General features: G+C 38.0%; 1 protein-coding gene across 1 annotated transcript in view; it reads left to right on the top strand.

The window, feature by feature from the left end:
• The window catches only part of CEMIP2 (cell migration inducing hyaluronidase 2), a 48,240-nt gene that overhangs the window by 15,105 nt on the left and 11,521 nt on the right, over positions 1 to 21,614 (top strand). Inside the window, exons 3-15 of the mRNA XM_008505856.2 lie at positions 3,941 to 4,081; positions 4,596 to 5,157; positions 7,560 to 7,729; positions 7,859 to 8,047; positions 10,828 to 10,997; positions 13,348 to 13,557; positions 13,940 to 14,145; positions 14,718 to 14,787; positions 17,397 to 17,525; positions 18,927 to 19,015; positions 19,692 to 19,823; positions 20,309 to 20,344; positions 21,047 to 21,202. Coding sequence (XP_008504078.1) covers positions 3,941 to 4,081; positions 4,596 to 5,157; positions 7,560 to 7,729; positions 7,859 to 8,047; positions 10,828 to 10,997; positions 13,348 to 13,557; positions 13,940 to 14,145; positions 14,718 to 14,787; positions 17,397 to 17,525; positions 18,927 to 19,015; positions 19,692 to 19,823; positions 20,309 to 20,344; positions 21,047 to 21,202 — 2,260 coding nt within the window. The remainder of the gene's footprint in view (positions 1 to 3,940; positions 4,082 to 4,595; positions 5,158 to 7,559; positions 7,730 to 7,858; positions 8,048 to 10,827; positions 10,998 to 13,347; positions 13,558 to 13,939; positions 14,146 to 14,717; positions 14,788 to 17,396; positions 17,526 to 18,926; positions 19,016 to 19,691; positions 19,824 to 20,308; positions 20,345 to 21,046; positions 21,203 to 21,614) is intronic.

Here is a 21,614-nt window from a genome sequence, read left to right as displayed (position 1 = left end):
ATGTAACACAATAGACTCTTTAGTGGCTTTTGGCATAGTAAGACAAAAGATTCCATTTCTGTGTGCCACAGTCTGAACAAACTAGATAACCAATTAAAGATTTCAGATGGCTGCAGAAAATGAATGAATATGCCTAAAAGATGCACACGTTCTTGGTGGTGGCATGCTGAGGTCTCTTCTTGGGTTAAGTTACCAAGTTTTCCTAAAAATGATGAAAATAAAAAATAAAAAAAAACAAAGCTGAGGGAGTAATACATGGAAAGATACTTCTCTGTTGTGATCTAGAAGGCTGGTAACAGAGGTGCATGTCTGCAGTAAGTACTTTATTTTATAGCCAAGTTCAAGAGAAGTCTGAAGGCTGACTTAGCCACTTGACTCTGAGAAGCCCTTTGAAGGGGAAAAAACCTTTCTGCTTTGATACCAAGACTTGAGCTCTTAATTAGCTGAAAGTTGCAGATTTTATGGTGGTTTTAGTAGAAGTAGGGTGTTACTGTGCGTTGGGAATATGTATAATAGTAGTTTCTTAAGGCTTTAGGAGCTGATAACAGGAAGGAGATGACTCACCTTTTTAAAAAATGTAAGTGGTTTTGGAATGGTTTTGCTTCATCCCCAGCAGCTTATTCCAGAAGCTTTGAGTTGTGCAATTTTTTTTCATGGAATGAATGGCCAGCAGATGTGGATGGATGCACTGGGGATACTGAGGATGTTGCAGGAAGAGTTGCTGTCATTAAGCAGACAGCCTGTTTTCTGTCTACATTTTGTCTATATGTCATGACTTACGTAACAGCTAAAGAGTAAGCTAAGGCCATGTCTACCTAACATCCTGCAATGTCCCACTGCTGCTCAATGGAAGTTGAGGCCAGTTTTCAGCGTTAGTTGTTGCAGTGTGTCTTAAATTTCTCTGCATTGTTCTTTAAAAAACAAAAACAAAATAAGCAAACAAAAAAACCCCACCAAAACCCAGAAACTAATTGTGCCCATTGAGTCCTTTGGAAGCCCTGACACAAGAGAAACTCCTACAGGCACCAAGCAAAGTCTGGCTCAAATTTTATTCTTACGGTATTGTTGCAGCAGTTCCCAAAGGGTTCACAAGAAGCTGAAATGTTAATACTCTCAGCTTCAACATAGCATACACAGCCAATGACACTATTTCCAGCTAGGTGTGTTCTTATTAAGGGCTAATTGGAAATCCATATTGTCAGTTCTTTTGATAGCTGTTCGGAAGGCAGTGCAGTAAGACATAGTAGGAATTGTGTGTGAATCCTAAACCTGTGACATACCTTTTCCAAAGGGAAAATTATACTTGTCTTTATTTCTCTTTATGCCTGTCAGCTTGTTTTTTTTTTCCTCCTTGCTTTTATCTTCCTGTCATCATCTTTCTTTCTAAGGACTCCTGAATGCTGGAGCTTAGGGAGAGCACTGGAAATGCAATTTCCTTCCCCACTTCCAGGGGCCTGTGCTGCAGAGTCAGGATGACAAGCTGGGGAGGTTTTCTGGGAAAAGTCCTACTTGGCCTTTGGAGCTCTTGCCTGGAGCTTGCCCAGGGTAAACAGGATCCTTAGAAAATTTAGCTGCCAAACTGTGATAAACTTCTGCTGAGCATAATGTAACACTGATAACTTCTTCCCAGAGGCCTTAAGAACTCCAGACGTGGTGGCTAAGCAGGTAGAAAGCGACTATTTAACTGCATCTTGAGAGCTGCTTCCTGCCTCTTCTCCTGCCAAATTTCATAGCCTTGCTCCAGCACATGGAAGGTTCTAGAATTACTTTTCTGTTTTGTTTTGTTTTCCCTCCACTGTTTGCAGAAATACTGCTTGCATTTCCACCAACTCTGTGGACCTGTAAACCTGAAGGAGAGTTGACCTGTTTTTCCAGAAATGCTCTGAAGCAGAGGGTTGACCTGAAAAATTTTCAGCATGAGTGCTTAAATTTGGCAAGGCCATGACTACCTAACATTTTCTCTTCTGTGCTTCTGTTTTCATTTAACTTCAACTGTAAAGGCAGTGGCTATGGTCTGTAAAACCTAATCAATAATCTTGAAGATAACATATCATGAAGTACTGAATAGTGTTTCACTGCACCCCACTGCAATTGCTAAGGGAGAATTTAAAAAAAACAAACCTGCTGGGCACATCTGATCTGCTTGCCAAAAAGTTGCTATGCTGTGCCCCAGAAGCGTAATTGCATTACAGGACTGCTTATTTCTCATGGTGATGCATTCTTTGTAATGTAAAACAGATTAAATTTATATTTGCTTAGTTATTATGCTGTACTTTTTCTTTCTGAGTCGGAGGGAAAAAAATTGCAGTTATTAGTTTCTCTGTTCTGTGAATCACGTGAAGCAGGGATCACCGGGCTGCCGACTCATGGTTTCCTCATGTTGCCCTTTGCTGCCAGCCAGGAAATGCATATTTCTTCACAGTGTTTGTGTGTATGGTGTCTGGGGCAAGGTGTTTAGTGACTCTGCATGAGTCAGGCAATAGACTTGCATTTATCTGGTGAGTGGTCTGTTTGGATTTGCTGATCAAAATGCTTTTTGGCTTTCCCTCATGTGTTGAATTCAATTTTCTAAATGCCATCTACTTAGGAACCCTCCCAAAGATTATTTTATTTTATTTTATTTTATTTTTGTATTACTACTTGGATGCCTTTTGCTCTTATGTAGTTTGCAATTTTTTCCCCACTGGTAGTCAAATCTTGGTTTATGTGGGTTTCCTGAGTTGGAAAGGATTTGAAATGTGGAGAGTAAAACCGAAGGAAAAACATTTCTGTCAGCAAAACTAAGGCTGGCTTGTGTTAAACATGGATAGGTTTCACTTTCATTAGATTTTTCAAGAATGGGTTATTGCTAATAGCTTTTTACCCCTGAAATCTCATGTAGGATATGAGAGTGCTTTTCTCCAAAAGATGAAATGTAAAAAGGCTATTTTGACTGTTTAAAATCAGTTGGGCTGCTAACCTGTTTGTTTTGGCAAATTTTTGGTTATCATTTGCTTTAGAAAAATATTTTCAGTCTGACTTTTATTTTTGTAAGAAAATCCAAGGAATATACTTCCCGTTTCTGTTTTTGCAGTGTGGCTATGCTGCTACATTACTCAGCTGCTCACTATGCTGAAGATGTGCATGTTGCAAATACTGCACTGCTGTAACTTAACGCAACCTTGTCACAACCTTGCTGCTGCTTCTCCTTTTCTGGCTCTGTACTATGGTGTTAATGCCCGTGTAGTACCAGCAGGGTTTCAGCAAAGGTTGCATGTAAGTCTGCCCATGTGTATTGTAGCCCCATATTTAATCTGACTTCCTAAGAGTACAAAACAAAGTTTAGACCCAAGTGTCTAGTCTCCCAGGAAACTGCTCTAACCAGTAAGATCTGGTAATAAATATACTAAGACTGTCTTGTCCCTCTTTATCACCTACATGCAAAAACCTACTCTGAAAGAGATTATTTAGATGCTTCAGAGCAAGAAGGGATCAGTCTTTCTCACAGAGGGGGAGACTTTGAGAGAGGTGAGATATTTAGATGCTTTACAACCGTGTTAGTTGGCCTAAATTATTTGGCTAGCTTAGCTGCTACCTAGCTGGGACATCCACTGTGACTGCTCTGGACCTGAGAGCTTCCCACTTGCCTCTCCTCACCTACTGCAAGGGATGCAGAAAATTTTTAAAAAGTCATATGGAGGTCACAATATCTGTTGTCAACAGTGTATGTTGACATTGCAGCCTGTGATCATTGGTAGTATAATAATGCCTTCACAGCCTTTCAGGTATCCTTTTGGCTGCTTGAAAACAAACAGTAGCATCCATGACTGCATCATAATCACAGAAGGAAGTGGGAATCCTTTGTGTGTTACTGACTGTCTTGCTCATGTTCATCCCAATTCTGCCTTGATTGATGTGATGACTCTTGTTCTTTAAAGCTGACTTTCACATTGTATTGCAGAGAATTGTCCTGATCAGAATCCTCGTCTTAAAAACTGGAGCCCTGGAAAAGATCCTGAAAAGAGAGTTTTTATAAGAAAAGGGGATTTGTTTCGTCTGAACTCAGATGCTACAGTACACTCTATAGTTATACAGGATGGAGGTATGAAATGGCAAGTTGAGCATCATGCTTAAGTTTACTGCATAACTTTTATTTCTCTGATTAAATAAAAAATGTTTTGGTATTTCATGTTGCAGCTTATTGACCAAATTCCCTGATTTTACTTTTCAGCCTAGTGGACCACAGACAGCATTAAAAAATGATGGATAATGTAGAGTCTTTTTTGGATTTGATTTTTCTGTAGGCTGTAGCAAAACAAGAGTTGTCTAGGTAGCCTTCCTTGTGCACCACTTTCGATGGTGACTTTGATATGTTAGTAATTCTGCTAAAGTGTCAGAAAATATTAGGAATAAACTTACCAGATTCTTAGAAAGATGAATCACAATAGATAGGAGTTACTTTCCCAAACATTCCTAAGAGTGTATAAGACAACAATGGCTTAATTCAGGGGTGTGAAAAATCATTATTTATTTTTCTGCTGTTCTTACTGTAAAACTTGGTTCATTGAGTCTACCTGAATTTCACATTGACCTACAGAATTTTTTTTTTCCTTTAGGTTTACTTGTTTTTGGTGATGATAAAGAAGGTTCTAAAAATATTACCTTGAGAACTCGCTTTATCCTGATAAAGGATGGTGGAATGCTTCATGTTGGAGCAGAGAAATGCCGCTATAAATCCAAAGCAACTATTATTTTGTATGGAAAGTCAAATGAAGGTGCTGATGTGCCAGAATTTGGCAAAAAATTTATTGGTGTGGGCCCTCAAGGAACGCTGGAGTTACATGGGCACCAAAAGTTATCATGGACTCTTTTGTCAAAGACTATCAATTTCTCAGGGCTGGCCTATGGTCCTTATACATATAAAAAGAATTTTTCCCGAGGGCTAAATGTGAGAATAATCGATCAGGATACAGCAAAGGTTCTGGAAGTGCTGAAGTTTGATACTCATGAATATTCAAAAGACAGCTTGGAGCTCCAGAACTTGCTGAAAAATGGAAGTCCTGGTCGCATAGTCGCTATTGCTGTAGGAGATTCAGCTGCAAAAAATCTACTGGAGGAAACCAGAGTTACTATTCAAAATCTTCTGGGAAGCAAGTTTGTCAGAGGATTGAGTTACAGGTAAATAATTTATTTTCCCTGCTGTACTGAGTAAAGATTAGGTACAGATTCTGATATCTTGTACATACTACTTCAGTAGTAGTATTCAGAGTTCAGTGTTTTGATAGTGTGGAGACCGAGTGTTCCAGGCATCTGTGTGACATGTTTTATCACATACTTTTAATTTCTTTCTTTCACTGTTTATTACAGAAATTAAAACTGGGTGCAACAAGGAATTTTTTCTCCCTCAAACACATGGACAGAAAACAGTTGCTAGGTGAAACTTCTAATGCATGTGACTTTCTTTGGAGGAGCAAGCAATGCCAGGGTAGACACTGCTCTGTTGAAAGTACATCTCTCCTTTACTGTTTCTGCAAGGAAACCGTCTGTACAACTGTTTTGATATTGAAGTTGACTCACAAGGTGTTTCTGTATCTTTTGACTATTCTTTCCAGTTGGTCAGGGTTTGAATCATGAGACAGAAGATGTTTAATAAGAGTTTTAATAAAAAGCAGGAAACTTAAATTGTTCTGCTGTTCATTCAGTTGTTGCAAATGACATGCAGTGCATGTTCTAAGCTTGGCTTTGTGCTGCAATAGTGAGCAAAACAAGGCAGAGGTGGACCAGGTCTCCAGACTAATTGTCGGTCTGTTCTCCAGCTTCCATTAAGATGGTGTTGTATAACTTGTTTGGATTTTCCAGGAAAGTGGTTGGTTAGATTTTTCCATTCCATTCTTACACCCCAGGATCCCCGTCATTAGGATTCCCGTTAGTTTCCTCACTCTGCTCTCTCAGCAGTGGGCTGGAACATTAGTCAGGATGGTGTGTTCTGACCTTAGTTCCTGACAGAACCACTCTTGTGTCAGTGGCTGCGTAAGCACGTGTCATGGGATGGGAAGTGCTTGCAGTTTGGCCTTTGGAGCAGTTATTCCAGAGGTGCTGAGACCTGGACTTCTGTGATAAGTTCCACAGAAGTGCTAAGAGCAAAGAAGCTGATGAGTGGTTGTTCATGTTGCTGTGCAGCCAGCCCTGACCTGACCTGGAGCTGTGGCTTTCTGGTGTTCCTCTCAGCCTGTGAACTCCACACCGAGCTCTCTGAAATGAGGAACTCTTCAGCCTGAAGCTGGGAAGAAGCAGCCTTTTTCTTTCTCTGCTGAACTGATTCTTGTCTGTTTTCATTAATCAGTGGAGGCTCTGTAAGCACGCAAAATTGCTGTGTTCTGCTGTGGAAGATGGGTGAGAGCTCTTCTGGCTGGTTACTGAGAAAAAGCAGGGTCATTTTTAAAACCTGTAAAGTCAGCGAAGGAGGTTGCAGGATGAGGGTCAATACTGCATTACAACGCTTGCCCCTTCTTTGTCTTGATGCAAAATAGCATGCATCAGAGTATCTTGGTACTGATTTCAAATGTTGGTTTATGAAATGTTCAGCTGGTTTGCTGCTGCTGAAAAGCTGGTCTAGTCTGAACTTTCATGAGCACATTTACACTTTTAGCAGAAATCAGTAAGAATACCATGAGGGAATGGAGATAAAGGCTACTGGATTTAGAGTGATTTTGATACCTGCTTTTTAATCAATCATTAGCAACAGTCTACACTCCAACCAGCTGACAGTGTTGTCATTTGGGGTGAATAATGATGCAAAGTTGTCTGGCTTTTTAGTAGATGATCTTGACTGTTTTCTCTGGACAGATAATTATGGCATTACAGAAGAGTAAAGGACAGCAAAATAGTCTTGTTTTTTGAACTTGGTGGCAGCTTTTTGTGCCATGTGGTTTGTTTTTCATTTCCAAAAACTTAGAAGCCTTGAGCAGAGCTGTAGGAAGAAGAAGTACAACCGGGACAGATCCCTACTCTGTGCTGCTGCTCAGCCAAGTTAAGTGTCCAGCTGAGGGAAGGACCAGCAAAAAGCCTTTAGAAACATCAGTTACCGTGTGTGCATGTGTTGTGTAACAGCATGTCGTTTCTTTTCTGGGTCTGAGCTGTGTCCATCACTCCCAGCCTGATGGACACACAATCTCCTGAATCTCTGGGCAACCGCTTTTGCTATTGTGACAGCAGTGAGCTGCAACAGGAACTTCAGCACTGGCTCATGGTTGTCTTGCACCCCAGTAAAGCTTTTTGGGAGTAGGATCCTTTATTGCTTCTGTCACTCATCTCTTGCAATTTGCTTTTGGAAAAAGTGCCTCTTGTTGGATGTTGTACTAAAAATGAATCTGGAAGTCTTCTCCATTAAGAACTCTTGGAGTTGTTGATTTATAAATAGGACATTAATTATTTTAAACTAAGTTGTTTTTCAGGTTGCCCATTTGTCTTTGGCATTTTGAAGTTGAGTTTTAAAATTAATTTGGAAGAGCAGGCAGAAGGATTATATATGAGCTTTTTAAGGACCATAATATTTAAACATTTACTTTTGTTTTTCACAGGCAAGCCTGGGCTTTTGTTGGTGTCATAGGTGGTGGAAATTCTTCCTGCAATGAGTCAGTGAGAAACTATGAAAATCACAGCACTGGTGGGAAAGCTCTTGCTCAGAAAGAGTTTTTCACAGTGGAAGGTCAGAAGTTCATTGTGAGAGCTTACAGTGAATGGAATGATGGTAGGAAAGCATTCTGCAGTTGGGGAAGAAGTAAAAAATACTGTATATATGCTTTTTTTGCTAGAATTGTTGGTTGCAGTTTAAATTCGTGAGTGCTGCTCTAAGTTATGATTTTGTTTTTTTAATTAGGTGTCCCAATTTCAGGCTTCCAGGTGGAATCTGTAGGTGGAGTGATACTGAATCTTCTGGATGATGTTAGTAGTTGGGAGCCTGGAGACCAGATTGTGGTTGCAAGCACAGACTATTCAATGTATCAGACAGAGGAATTCACCCTCCTTCCATGCCCAGAGTGCACCAACCATCAGGTCAAAGTTAAAGGTATGAGAGCAGTCACTGCTTGAAGATATATGTGAAGTACGTGTTGATAGTATCACATCCCAGACTATCCTCTTCAGCAGGAGCTGTAAGGAAGAGCCTGTTCACTTACCTGGTTTTCCTCATTGCTGTAAAAAGGAATATGTACTTCTCCTTGCTATAAAATTACTTTGTGTAGTGTCAGGTCTGCCTCACACCTTACCACACTAACATTTCTTTCTCCTTTCTTCTCAAGGTTATTGAGAGCTTTAGCTTTCCTCCAAGAGGATTATGCTTGTTTTCCTATTTTGGCTCATTTATGTCCTTTCACTGGTTCTTTCTGTATGTGCTTGAATGGCTGTTGTGGTTGTTACTGTTTCCTTTGCCTTTAGTGCCCTTCCCATCTTTTTAAGTGTTACCATTATAATTTTTTTTGTTACTAAGAAAGTAGGAAAAAAATTTGCAGTCTTTGAACCAGCCTTTTTTTTTTATTTTCCCTGTCAGTTCCCTTTTCATCCCCCACCAACATGGTTATGAAGTAAGTGGCACTTCCAAGCCTCTGCTCACACAGGATATCCCTCAGTAGTTGCAATCTGTTTTTCCTTTGGGCGTGATGCGTGCAAAACGGTCATGCAAATTGTTGAGCATTTCCTTTTTTATTATCTGAGTCATGCTGCCTGACTTGACCAGAGCCTCCCCAGAGACTGGCTGCCCTGCTCTGCTGGCATTTGTTTTCCCTCTGCTACCCTGTGCCAGCACCTTCCCTGGTTGTCTACCAGCCTCATGTCTTGACCTTCCCCTCTTGCTCCCTTCTGCTGGGCTGCAGCATCGTTTTTCAGTGCTAGTCTGCAGCATCCAGTCAGTGCTCTTCAGGATGGGGTTGTTTTGTCCCATTCACCTCTGTATGGTGTAACTTCCTTGCCTTCAAACTGCTCTTCTTTCTCCATTCTGAGATGTTCTCTGTGAACACCACGAAACTTCCCTGTTCCCCTGTGTCTTAAGGGACTGCCAGTGTCTGCCACTTTGCAATGCAGCTTGCATCCCGCAGCATTTGTTAGCATGGGTCTCATGTGTTTTACTGCATTGTGAAGAGACAGAGTTGGAAAAATCTTATTTAAGCTCACCTTATTATACACTGGTGAACACCAGGGTGTGTGAAGATCTGGCTTAGTGCATTTGAGCATAGCACTTCCTGGGATTTGTTCTGAGGTATCCCACATAGTGTGTGTTACTTAGCAAAGTATTTTACTGTATAAGCTTACCTTTGAAGGCTTCAGTACAAAGTTAAAGAAGGTTTTTGTTACCACAGAATAGTGTGTGTGCAAACTCTGTTTCATCTGGAAAATCATGTACTTTGAAAAAGCAGCTATTTTTTATTTAAAAGCTTTTAAAAATATTTTTTACAATATTTAAAGTATGGTATAAAATAAGAAAATAATTTCTTAAAAAAATATATGCCATCTGATCAATTTATAGCTATTTAAAAGCTGTTAGAGGAGGTGAACTGAACCATCTTTGTGGGTTGTTGTGGTGTTTTTTTTTTCACCTCCAGTATCAAGTTTCCTTTGTCACTGTAACAGATGCTGTTTAAAAAAATCCCAAGCCACTTTATGTATTTGTTCCACAAAGAATGTATTTTTTGTGGAATGACAAACTTGATATGCTGAAGAACACACTCATCTTTTCAATTTTTTATTTTTGCTAAGTTTTTGGCTGTTTTGAACCCTTTGTAGCAGAAAAACTAGAGTTTTGTGGGGAGCCTGGCTGCTTTTTCTTCACCTAATTTATGTGTGCTAACAAACAATAGGTAAGCCTTCAAGGAGAGGAATGCAGTCCCATTTACAGACATCTATTGCGTTATTAAATCCTAGACAGCTGGTACAGAACAAATACCACTCTTGCTTCTGCTTCATGGTGTGGTAATAACCAGTTTAGTCTTGTGTCTTTTCATAAGCTATGAAGGTATAAGCACAGTCTCTGTTTGAGGAATCATTAGATGAAAAAAAACCAAAGGGTTAAAAAAATGAAACACTTAAATATGTTTTTTAGTGTTACAGGACCAGATAATTTTTTCAGTTGGTGTAGACAAATAAGAAATTAATTATTTATTTAGAAGAACCGTGTAAAACCAGAGTGTCTTGTTTTCCCTGATTTTAGTTTGTGTCCTCAGAATAGCTATCTAGGAAACATCAAATTTAGATAGGAAATCAAATCCAGAGAGGGAATACAGACTTTTCTAAAGGTGTTGTCACCTCATTTTCTGTTCTCAATTTTTCTTACTTCCCTATAAAGCCTATCTGCATCTATGTTTCATTAAGTTTTCTAAATACATCGGATTCATTTAAACTTTGTTTTTTATACATTCTGTTCACCAACTATTGGACTTGCATGAAGATGCACTTGCAAATAGATGTTTGGATTTGCTTGGGATTAGTTATCTTACTAAAATGAAAATTGCATAGACAGCACTTTGTTTTGGAAGGAAACATGGAGCAGCATCCATGACTTGATTCATCATCAGCCAAGGTGCTTAACTATCACTCAGTTAACTGCAGTCTGGAAGGGGGATATTTACTTGATGTTAGCTGGGTTAATGTTTATTGTCTAACACCTGTGTGTTTATGTGCCTCAGTATAAGAAAAGCTGAAAAGAGAACAGTGTGTTATCAGAATGCATGAATTTCATTGATAAAATTAGCTAGCTTTATATAAAATTGTCCTTTATCCTGGCCCAAACCAGAACAAAAATCAATTTAGGTTTTAATTAATGACAACCCTTTTCCTTTCAAAACTGTTTTTGTGCAGAAAATCCTCAATTTCCGCATATAGGAGAAATTATTGATGGAGTGGACATGAGGGCAGAAGTTGGAGTTCTTACTCGGAATATCTTGATCAACGGGGAGACAGAAAATATCTGCTATCAAGGAAAGGAGTGTCAGTTCTTCAATTATGATACATTTGGTGGACATATCAAGGTCTGAAAAACATTTTAAAGTGGTTTTCTGTCATGTAAAGGCACATTGAGGACAAAGAAAGTAATTGGGTGATTTGAAATATGTTTTTACATTGATTCATAGAGTTACTTTCTGTAGAAGTGTCTTGTCATTCTTAAATTTCCCAAAATTAGATTTAACTCACTAAGGCTTAGTCTGCAGGAACTGGAGGAAGGGATATCAATGCATGAGACATTGTAAAAGTGCCCAGCATATACTGCCAGATTTTATGGCAGGGATTAGACATTGCAAGTGATGTACATGCAAGTGCATCCTGTAATATTGCAGAATAAAGTTGAGTCTTCTCTGTCCTCCATCCTTTCTCTGCCTTTCTCCCTCCCCAAGTCACCAGCACTGAATCCTAGAGACCTGCCTTATCTGAAATTGGGCACCAGAGAGGGATGGAGAGGAAAGAAACCAAGTTTGACTGTAGTGTTTGGTCTTGTTTTTTTGTTTTTTGGTTTTTTTTATGATGCAAGTACTAAATTTATATGAAGGAAATGGCTTCTAATTTCTTTTATTATAAAGAAAACTGAGGGGAGGTAGCATAATAGAAACTACTAATAAAACAGTTATTCGCTTAAGTTTTTAGATGAAAGGATTGAGCAGCAGTGTATCAGCTTGATGGAAGAGTTTGAGGCCTTGTATTTTAAATGCAAATATATTTGCACTCATTATTTGCTGGTCATAGCTTAAATCTCACTTTCTAATACATTTGAATGCAGATTTTATAGCAGTGAACATAATGGTAGGAAATAAAATACGCCCTTCCCCTACTGCGTGGCAGCTTTTGTTTTCTTTAACAGAAATAGGTGGGTTCAAGACACTCTTTTGTGTTTGAGATAATGTAATAAAAGAAGATAATGACAAGCTGTGAATCTTGCAAGCATGACCTTGATTGCCACAATGTAACTCAAATACAGCAGACCCCTCAGATGTCTGGAAGATAGAACAGAAAGCAAACATTTTGAGTCATCAAAGTGGCTGAACTGTTCCCAGGAGGCTCTTCAGAGCAGCTGGGAGTCTGCTGCCAAACCTAGACTTCAGCACTAAAAGCATTTTCAGCTTACTGTGACCGTGCATGCTCAAGCAGATGGGGTGTAGGCATTAGCAAATGTTCATGGCCTCGGGATTTTGATCATCATGGATTTTCAGCTGGTCACTGGGACAGTAGCATAAGGGAGGCTTAGTGGCAGTGAGGAGATGCCTCGGTTTGTAGATTTCCAGCTGCATTTGTACTTTTAAATGTTAAGAGTAGGGTATCTCATGGATGCCTGTTTATGACTATTGCTCCGCATTTCAGACAAACAAACCTTAGGAGTGCAATTAGAGAACGAGGATGAAAAACCTCCATAATATTAATTTCCCTAGAGGGCCAAACACATATGAAAATGGTTATTTTTTATAAATGCCCAGTTCAGGTAAGTTGATGAAGTAACCAAAAGGTTTTTTTCCGTAAGCTTTGCTCTTTGCAGTTTTGCTGTTGCACTTAGTTTCTATTTTTTGTAGCAGGTTTTCATTTCCTGCACTACTGGTATATTCCAATTACTTTGTTATGTATTGGGTAGTAGTACTATGAAACTGTATGATTCTGAAGGTGATTTCTGAAGGTGACATTCCTCTGGAGTGTTGTGTGCAGTTATAGGTTCCCATTGCAAAGAAGCTGTAGATGCACTTGGATGTGTCCAGTGAAGGTGGTATGTAGGAGTACACGATGATGAGTGAGAACCTGAGAGAGCAAGTCTTGTTTGGTGTGGGGAAGGAGAGGAGGGCTCTTATTGCTGTCTTCCTGCACTGGGGAGAGATCAGAGAGGCCAGAGCAATATTTGGAGGTGCACTATGATAGCACAAGTGGCAATGGGACCACTTTCACCAAGTCAAATTCTTCTTCTTCAGAAGAAAAGCGGTTGACATGATAAGAACATCTCTGTGGCTGGAGATACTCATCAGGCAGAGGTCTGAGTATCTGTCTTTAATCTGACCCTGTGCTAGTGAGTGAACTAGGTATCTCAACTTTAAATCTGTGATTCTGGGATTTTATTCAACTAAGCCTGTCCCAGCTGGCTGCACTGGTACAGCTTCAGTACAAAGTGCCGCTGATGTGGGTGACTTCAGTGTATTTGGACAGTATGTGACTATATGTACTGAAAGAATATTTAATACACCAGCTCGTAAAGACCACACAGTTCATTGTGGCAACATGTCTGGGGAAAATTGCTCAGTTTTAGCCACATGGAGATTTAGTTTTCGCATTTACTGATAATGGGTTGTGTTTTGTAAGGCAGTATATACAGACAGACAGTAACCATTGTTCCAACCGTTGTTTCTCCAGATTTTGAAGAATTTTACATCTGTTCATCTGTCCTATGTGGAAATGAAGCAAATGGGCCAGCAGCAGATTGGAAGTTACCCTGTTCACTTTCACCTTTGTGGGGATGTGGATGAAAAAGGAGGTTATGCTTTTAAGACCTACCTGGAAGGTCTTTCCATTCATCACTGTTTTTCCAGATGTGTGACTGTTCACGGAACTAATGGCTTGTTGGTAGGTGCAAGAAGAGTAAAATATACTGTGTTTGAAATAAATGTTTTAAAGAGCATTTAGAGCAAAAATAGTCCCCTCCCTTCAAATTTAATGTTTAGCAGTGTTTTTAACTGCAACACATAAATGAACAAGTGCAAGCTGTAACTCACTTTTAACTGTTCTCACCATTCTGTTTTTTCAGATCCTTCCAGGCAGCTAAGCTCTCTCAACATAGTAGTCTGTTTTTAAGAGATAAATTAAACTGTATGCTTGAATCATCTGAGCTGTTGATACTGAACTTTCACTCGGCAGCTGTGCCAAGATAGTAAAACTAAATGGTACTTGTCAAATAAATCTCAGTAAATGCTATTGGTACTGACATAATTAACTTGTATTTCTGCAGATAAAGGACACCATTGGCTATGACACACTAGGTCACTGTTTCTTCATAGAAGATGGCATTGAGCAGAGGAATACTTTGTTCCACAACCTTGGGCTAGTCACAAAACCAGGCACTCTTCTTCCTACAGATAGAAACAGCAGCATGTGTGTTGGTATTAGGGATAAAGTGTATGGAAGTTATATCCCAGTGCCAGCCACAGACTGCATGTGAGTATTTCATGGTGGAGAAGTAAAATCAAACCATCTGCAGCAATTAAACTGTTACTGATGTCTTGACAACATACAGATGGGAATGTTTTAATGTATAATTTAACAACTTCAGATGCCTTAAATGTAGTTCAGATAGCAATGGTATTAAACAAAAGTTAAGAAATTAGTACTTAGTGTTCACTTAGAGAAGACACAAGTTGTTTCGTAGGATGATTGTTGTTTCTTGCAGTACTTAACTTGATAGACTTCTAAGGCCACATCTGTGTAAAGGCATGTACATTTTCAAATTATCACTGCTAATTTTTCTGTTTACTACTCATCTCTTGTAGAAGCTTAATAAAACATTTTATCATTGCACAGGCTATCTGTACAACATTAAATAAAATACAACATTGGACTGAGAAAGAAGCATATTTTATTTCTAAATATGTAGAGAGTTATTATATTTTATATGTGAAGAGACATCAGTCATCAGTTTAGCTTTTTCTCATGTTCTTGTTATGAAAGGGAGATATTTCTGTAGGAGCTAGAGCTTTTCCATAATACCTTCTTTTTTAATAATATTTCAGGGCAGTGTCGACATTCTGGATTTCTCATCCCAACAATCATCTTATAAATAATGCAGCAGCAGGTTCACAGGTGAGTTGTATGAATGTATTTGAACAAAAAATATTAATTTACACTTCCAAAAATAACATTTTTCTTTTGTATATATATATGGATATGTTCTTTTTACTTTTGGCTGCCTATTGGCATTGCAAGTTTATGTTCTAGGTGTGCGATTAAGAGATGCTAAAAATCTTATTTCTTTGTTGCTGGAATGGAGATCACTTCCTCTTTGTAGATAATAAACATGACAATAGTGTCAATGTGTGTATGTGGAAATAAATCCTTTTATTTCCAGAGAACTAGTACTTTTCATATTAAGACTTCTGTATTTTCTGTAATTTGTCATGAATTTACTGTGTGACTTTTCTGCAAGATTTGTCATCATAGCTGTAGTCACTGGAATGAAAAATTACTACAAAAAATTTTGATGGTGTAAGAAACAGCTAAAACACTGTCAGTTGTTAGTCATTTGTTTCCCATCAGTGATTGCTGATATGTTTTTACTTGTGAACTTTATATTCATCCAAATGTCATCACTGCTGCTTGCAAATTGAAGCTGAACTACTTGGTATATATATTGTGAACCAGGGAGCTGGAGTCTGCTCTTCTACATAAGATGAGTGGCTGAGGTGTGCATGGTGGATTTTTCTGAAGACATCAGTGGGAATGGAAATAGGAAAGATGCTGCAGTAGCTGCTATGCTGGAAGTAGAATATGAATGTCTGCCAGTTTATTAGGCACAGAACACATAACAAACTATTTAAAATATTTAAATGAGTTGAAATATCTAGAGCATTGTTAGAATTTAGAAAATTTTGTTCAGCTTTTTCTGTCCTGTTTTTTTGTGTTTTGTTTTAATTGTTTTGTTTTGGGCTTGTTTGTTTGGGGTTTTTTGTTTGTTTGTTTGTTTTTCATTCTTTTCCCAGTGCAATGTCTTTCCATTTTATCTTCTTTACCTTCACCTTATTCTAGCATTGCAGGCTAAGTTGAAGGAAACAGTTTCCTCGGTCTTGCTTAAAACCTGCAAAGTCTCTCTTTGCTGCTGTAGTGTATCACAGTAAATGTCACTTCCTTTTTTCACCCAATGGGCACGGCCAGAGCAAGCATTTTTGAATGTTACAAAGTTTTGGTACTTGGATATACCTCCCCTGCATGGATGTAAAAGCATCAGTATAAAATGACTACATCTTATTATGTTTCAGAAACAGAATACTTTAATTGTGTTGATACAAACTCCACACAGTGCTGGTATAACAATTCACAAGCAAATAAAATAATTCCGTTGTCCCTCCAATTCCTTCATTAGACAATGAAGCCTGTTTTAAGTATGTATCAGCAATAGATGTTTCTTTTGTTTTGAGCTCTATTGGAACAGAGCTGGGGAGAAGACATCTTTCATTTTTCTGGATTGTTGCAAATGCTTAAGGAGCTTTTAAGTTTATTAAACATTTTTTCCAAGCATCAGGATGTGTTTTGGATAAAAATTGCTCACATCTGTGAAGCACAGAGCTGTACTTAATTATATATGAAGTAAGATTTTGGTATTTTTTTATTAGTGGAACATCCACATTTGCTGTGGAATTGTTAATCACCAGAAATGTCAAAGTGTGTCATCATTACAGATGGGAATATGTTGCTGAGAAGCAGAATTTCCAGGACTGTTTGGAAAAATTAATATATTCTCAGAGTGGAATTAATGGAATCTTTGAAGCTGAAGTGAATTGACTTAATCCATGTTTCTTGAACAGGAGGGTGATGACTGTTTCTAATGAGATGGAGCACTCCTCAGTTTGCATTGTTTCTTCAGCTACCTATTAACCCTTTGTGCCTTACGCAATGAGTTTTAGTTTTATAAGGACACAGAGCACGTGGTCAGGCAAAATTTTTCATGTTTGTAGGTGTCTGCTACACACGTGCTGTTGCAGTGCCACTTCTTGTGAAACCCAGATGTGGTTGAAAGGGGAACTTTTATGAGTCTCATCTAGCAGATAAATCCAGCTTCTTTAGGAGCCAAGGATATTCAAGTGGAGAAAATTAAATGCTGAAATTATTACTGCATATTATTGGCACAGTGCTCTGAAGTGGCCAGACTTCTTGATGTGTTTTTTTCCCTTCTTATAAATGCTCTTGGGTTTTTTTGGCTGTGTCATTACCTTCTGATGAGATCTGAGATGGCTGAGATGATCAAGCCCTTGTCAGACTGTAAGAGTAAGGAGAGAAGAGGGCATGAATATTTAACTGTAACTCTTACTATTTGCTACCAAACAAAGGAAAATTAAGTGTCTAATGAAATGTAATTGAAATGCAAAAATTACATTAATTCTGACAGTTAGTTTGAAAAATTAGCAGTGAGATATTACATGGCTTCACTGAGAAGCAAAACACTTTTCAGTCCATGTTATTAACTAGAATATAGCCTTATTTGAAAACTTCTGCCTTCTCGTTGGGCAGTTATTTGTGGACTTTATTTTGAAAAATATATTCCGTTGTGCGTATCTTGTCTTGGGCTATGTTCTTATTTGCTTTCCAACTTAAAATATTCAAGTGCAACTCAATGGACACTTTTTTAATTATTAAATACATCAGCATGATAGTGTCAGACTCACTTATACGTAATGTTATTCTCTTCTTACTTGCAGGATGCTGGAATATGGTATTTGTTCCACAGGATTCCTACAGGAGATTCTCATAATTTAGGCATCGAAACCAAGTCAGAGCTTACACCCCTAGGAATCTTCTATAACAACAGAGTTCATTCTAATTTTAAGGTAATTTCATTTTAAAAAGCTCTTTATTTGTAACTATTCTGCATTAGGACTTGCCTGTTTACATACTAAACTGATTAGGTAATGTGTTTATGCTATGTTTGAACTGCGTGATTCTGTCAAGGCATTGTAGACTAGTATATAATAGTTTTGTGCCACATTCTTGATATTCACTGTGTTTAATGTCCTCATAAGGCATGAACTATTAAAATCAATCAATACATCTAATGAAATAAATTTTGTAAGAAGTAGCGTTTCAGATGCTACTCTCTTACAGATGGCATTTTTTCTGCTCTCAAGAAAGCTGACCCTCCCAAGTTTATTAAAATTGCAGTACATGTAGCAGCTTCCTGAAATATTTGTGACTTGTTTTTTTGAGTCTCTGATGTAGTTTAACTCTGGTGTTTGCACATGGTGACACAGTCTCTGACTAAGAGATTAAGCTTCCAAGCTGTCTTCAGGAGCTCAGCCACATTTTTTGTTTTTTTATTAATAGGATTTTAGTATCTTTTCCACATACAGTTAAGTGAAGTTAAAGTCCTTAAATCCATTATTTTGTTTGGAATCTAGCTGGTCTGTGTGTCTATAAATATAATGACATTTACAAAGCCACCTAGCTTCAAATATTTATGTTTGTTTGAAGTTTACCTGATGAAGTTCTGTTTACAGTGTGTTTGGGACTGTAGGGTATTTTTTCAGTTTGGAATTAAAATGCAGTGAATGCAAAAGTTGTAAAGAAAAAGGTGTTTAATCTATATGGCTTGTACTGTCTTCAAATAACTGTAGCTACTTGTGTGCTACAATTCCCTGTTAAAAGAGCAAATTCCACTAGCAGGTCAGAGGATCTACTTTTGTTGGAGTACACAGTCATAATCGTAATTGGATCAGAGGTGAAAATCACTGCAAGTATTTATGTCTGTAGTTCAAGTTAAATAGCACAAATGCTTTCTTTTGCTTTCATTTTCTCAAGTGAATTCTTTCATATTAGATTACTGATTTTCAAGTTGATGATTTCTTGGGCAAAAATTGGCTTCAGTGGTGAAGGTAGTTTAAAATGAAATACAAAGCATTCTTCACAGCAGGGCTTTTTTGAGGAATTTTTTTTTTTCCCCATTAGTAATACTTTGAAATCACCACAGGATCAGCTTCCATAATTTTCAGGACAGCATCTGGAAATAAGTGTAGACCCTCAAATTTCCATTACTTTTTTTTTTTTTTTTTTTTTTTTTTTTAGCAGACACATTTGTTTTGCCTTAGAAAATAAGTCTGTTAGGATCAAACTGAAGTATCTAGGAGTTTCTAATACATGTGTTGAATGCAATGTCAAGTTTAAATTTTAGAAATTAAATGTTTACTTTATCTTTGGTTTTGGATAGTATCAATTTTCTTTCCTTGTTCTTTCAGGCTGGTTTGTTCATTGATAAGGGTGTTAAAACAACTAATGCTAGTGCTGATGATCCCAGAGAATATCTTTGTTTGGACAACAATGCAAGGTAAAGGATATTGGCTTTCACATCAGAAATCACAAAGTTCTGAGAATGCTCTTACATTCACTTGAGGAAAACCATTTCTAAAACAATATAATTACTTAAAAATGTTAATTGAACAGTAAGTTTCTGTATATTAATTTCCTGTAATTTGCTCATACCTTCTGTGAAGAACCAAGCATGGTGTGTCTATAGGCACACAGCCTATAGGAGCTGGCTGTTTCTTGCCAACTTTCTTGGTAGTTTTCTGCCTCTTAGAAGACCTGGTTTTAAACATGCTCCTTCAAAGGAGCTTTAGTCCCCTCCATCAAACTTTCACATAATGATGCAATACAAGTGGGAAGGGAGTGATTTGAAGAGAGTGGAAAGGAAAAGCAAGGGGATAAAAGGAGGTGAGGTGCATCTGAAGAAACTTAGGGAAAGTGAGCAAAGTCTGTTACTGGAAAAGACAGGTTTTATGTTTCTGCTTCATTATACCTTAAAGACACTTCTCTAGAAATAGAGAGCTCAAGATGCACCAGCCTTTTGTTTCACTTTTTTTTTGCTGTATTCCAAACAGGAAGAGAGTGGATTCTGTCTGTCAGAGGCATGTAAATGTTTGTATTTCAGGTTCTCTCAGCCACACGACATGAAAAACAAACAGTAGTCTTATACTGTGCATTTGGGTTTTTATCTGTTCCAGGTTTCGACCTCATCAAGATGCAGACCCTGAAAAGCCCCGAGTTGCTGCCCTGATCGACAGATTAATCTCTTTCAAAAACAATGATCATGGGGCCTGGGTCAGGGGAGGGGATATCCTCATTCAAAACTCTGGGTAAGTATCCAGAAGCAAACAGGTGCATGTTATGATGCACCCCAAAGCTTTGGTTATGGAAGTGCATTAGAACAGCGTTATAAGAGAAAATTGTGGCATAACTTAAGAGGCTTCTCAATATCTTGAACCACCTTCACACCAGCCCAATACTTTAAATGAAACAAATTTACATGTGAATAGGTAAGAGCTTGCCTTAAATGGCAAAAAAATCTATGTAGTAGAAAGAAATCTAGAAGTTGGTAGCAACAGTAAATTTATACTGGGATATCTATGATTTCCCTGAAGCTATTATATTCCTGCTTAAGTATATAGAAAATTACTTGTTTGTTTTTTAAATGGCAGTATTTTTTGAGTTACGTGGATGGTGTTTCTAAATTCCATTAATAGAAATCAGGCTTTCTTTAGTGCATAGCAGGATGTGCTCTGACAGTAATCTGTTACAGGATAATCCAAAAACGTGACTGAAGCTTTGAACTTTCTTTTAGGTTTGCAGACAATGGAATAGGTTTGACATTTGCTAGGTGAGTACTTTGATAATTATGTCTGGGGTTTTTTGTGCATAGAATCTTAGAAAACACACAACAATCTATTAAAATTAGTAGGTATATTTTCATAAGGCTCTAGCTTCACTTGGGCCCGGTTTTATTACCAGTGGTGTGGAGGATGTTTTAAAAGGCTGTAAAATGATACAGCTGCTAAAGGCTGCACATTATTTAAACCTCTGCTTGGTTTACACCACAGTTTACTTCCTCTTTACCAAGAGAGTTACATTTATCCATATATTTTTGGTATTGTATAATTCCTTAGGCAGTTCTGATTTTCTTCCTGAATAGCGGAAAGCAAGAAATGGAAAAGAAGGGGGATCATCATGTGGAAGGGACAGAGTCTCTTTCTAATTAAAATAAATAAATGAATAAAATGAAGCAATTTAGGTAGTAAGCAAAAATTGCTTCCATTTAGGTTATGAGAAACTGATTCTAGGATTACAAAAAATGGACTGTAAAAGAGAGTGCTGCACTACACAGAGTGATAGAAAATTTAATGTTCAGCTTTCTGCATTTCAAATAGACTTGTTTGAAAGTTAATGATTGTTCTATGTATTGTAAATGAAGTCTAGACTGCTCTGCTTCAGGATTGCTATGATGTAATAGTAGGACTGTGCCTCGCTCTCTTCATCTGATAGAGTCTTGGCTAAAAGCTTATCTATGATGTTTCTTTGCTAGTGATGGGAGCTTCCCAAATGATGAAGGTGCCAGCCAGGAGGTATCTGAGTCACTGTTTATAGGTGAGAGCAAGAATTATGGGTTTCCAGGTGGCCAAAATAAATATGCTGGAACGGGAGGAATAGACAACAAGGCACGCACTCTGCCTAGGAATCGGTAAGTATGTTATGAGTGAAGGAAGTAGAAATGACACAAAAATCATTTTCTGTGTTAGATGCAAACTAACTTCCTTAATCTTTGAGAGATTAGGACTATGTATGATGACATTTAATACCATGTGCTGCTGTGTCACATTCACCATTCTCCTGTGTCAGTTTTCATCTGATGCTACCATAGGTCTCTGTTTTTTCATAGCAATTTAAGTTATCCTACTTAAGCAAAATCTTACTCTAGCACAACATTTGGGCCTGGAACAGAGGAAGAAAAAGCTTTTAGGTGAAATAATTTCAAGGGTCAGTTTAGGACCAGAGACTAGATCCTTTTATCTTTGGCTTGCTGTGATGCTTTTTTAACATAGTGCCAAGTCCTACTTTTGCCATGGAATAGTGAAGAAGGGTGAGGTAAGCCT

The sequence above is a fragment of the Calypte anna genome, chromosome Z (genome assembly GCF_003957555.1).
Source record: "Calypte anna isolate BGI_N300 chromosome Z, bCalAnn1_v1.p, whole genome shotgun sequence".
In the NCBI taxonomy this organism is placed as follows: Eukaryota; Metazoa; Chordata; class Aves; order Apodiformes; family Trochilidae; genus Calypte; species Calypte anna.
Note: the sequence above shows the minus strand (reverse complement) of the source record. Positions and strands in the feature narration are given on the sequence as shown.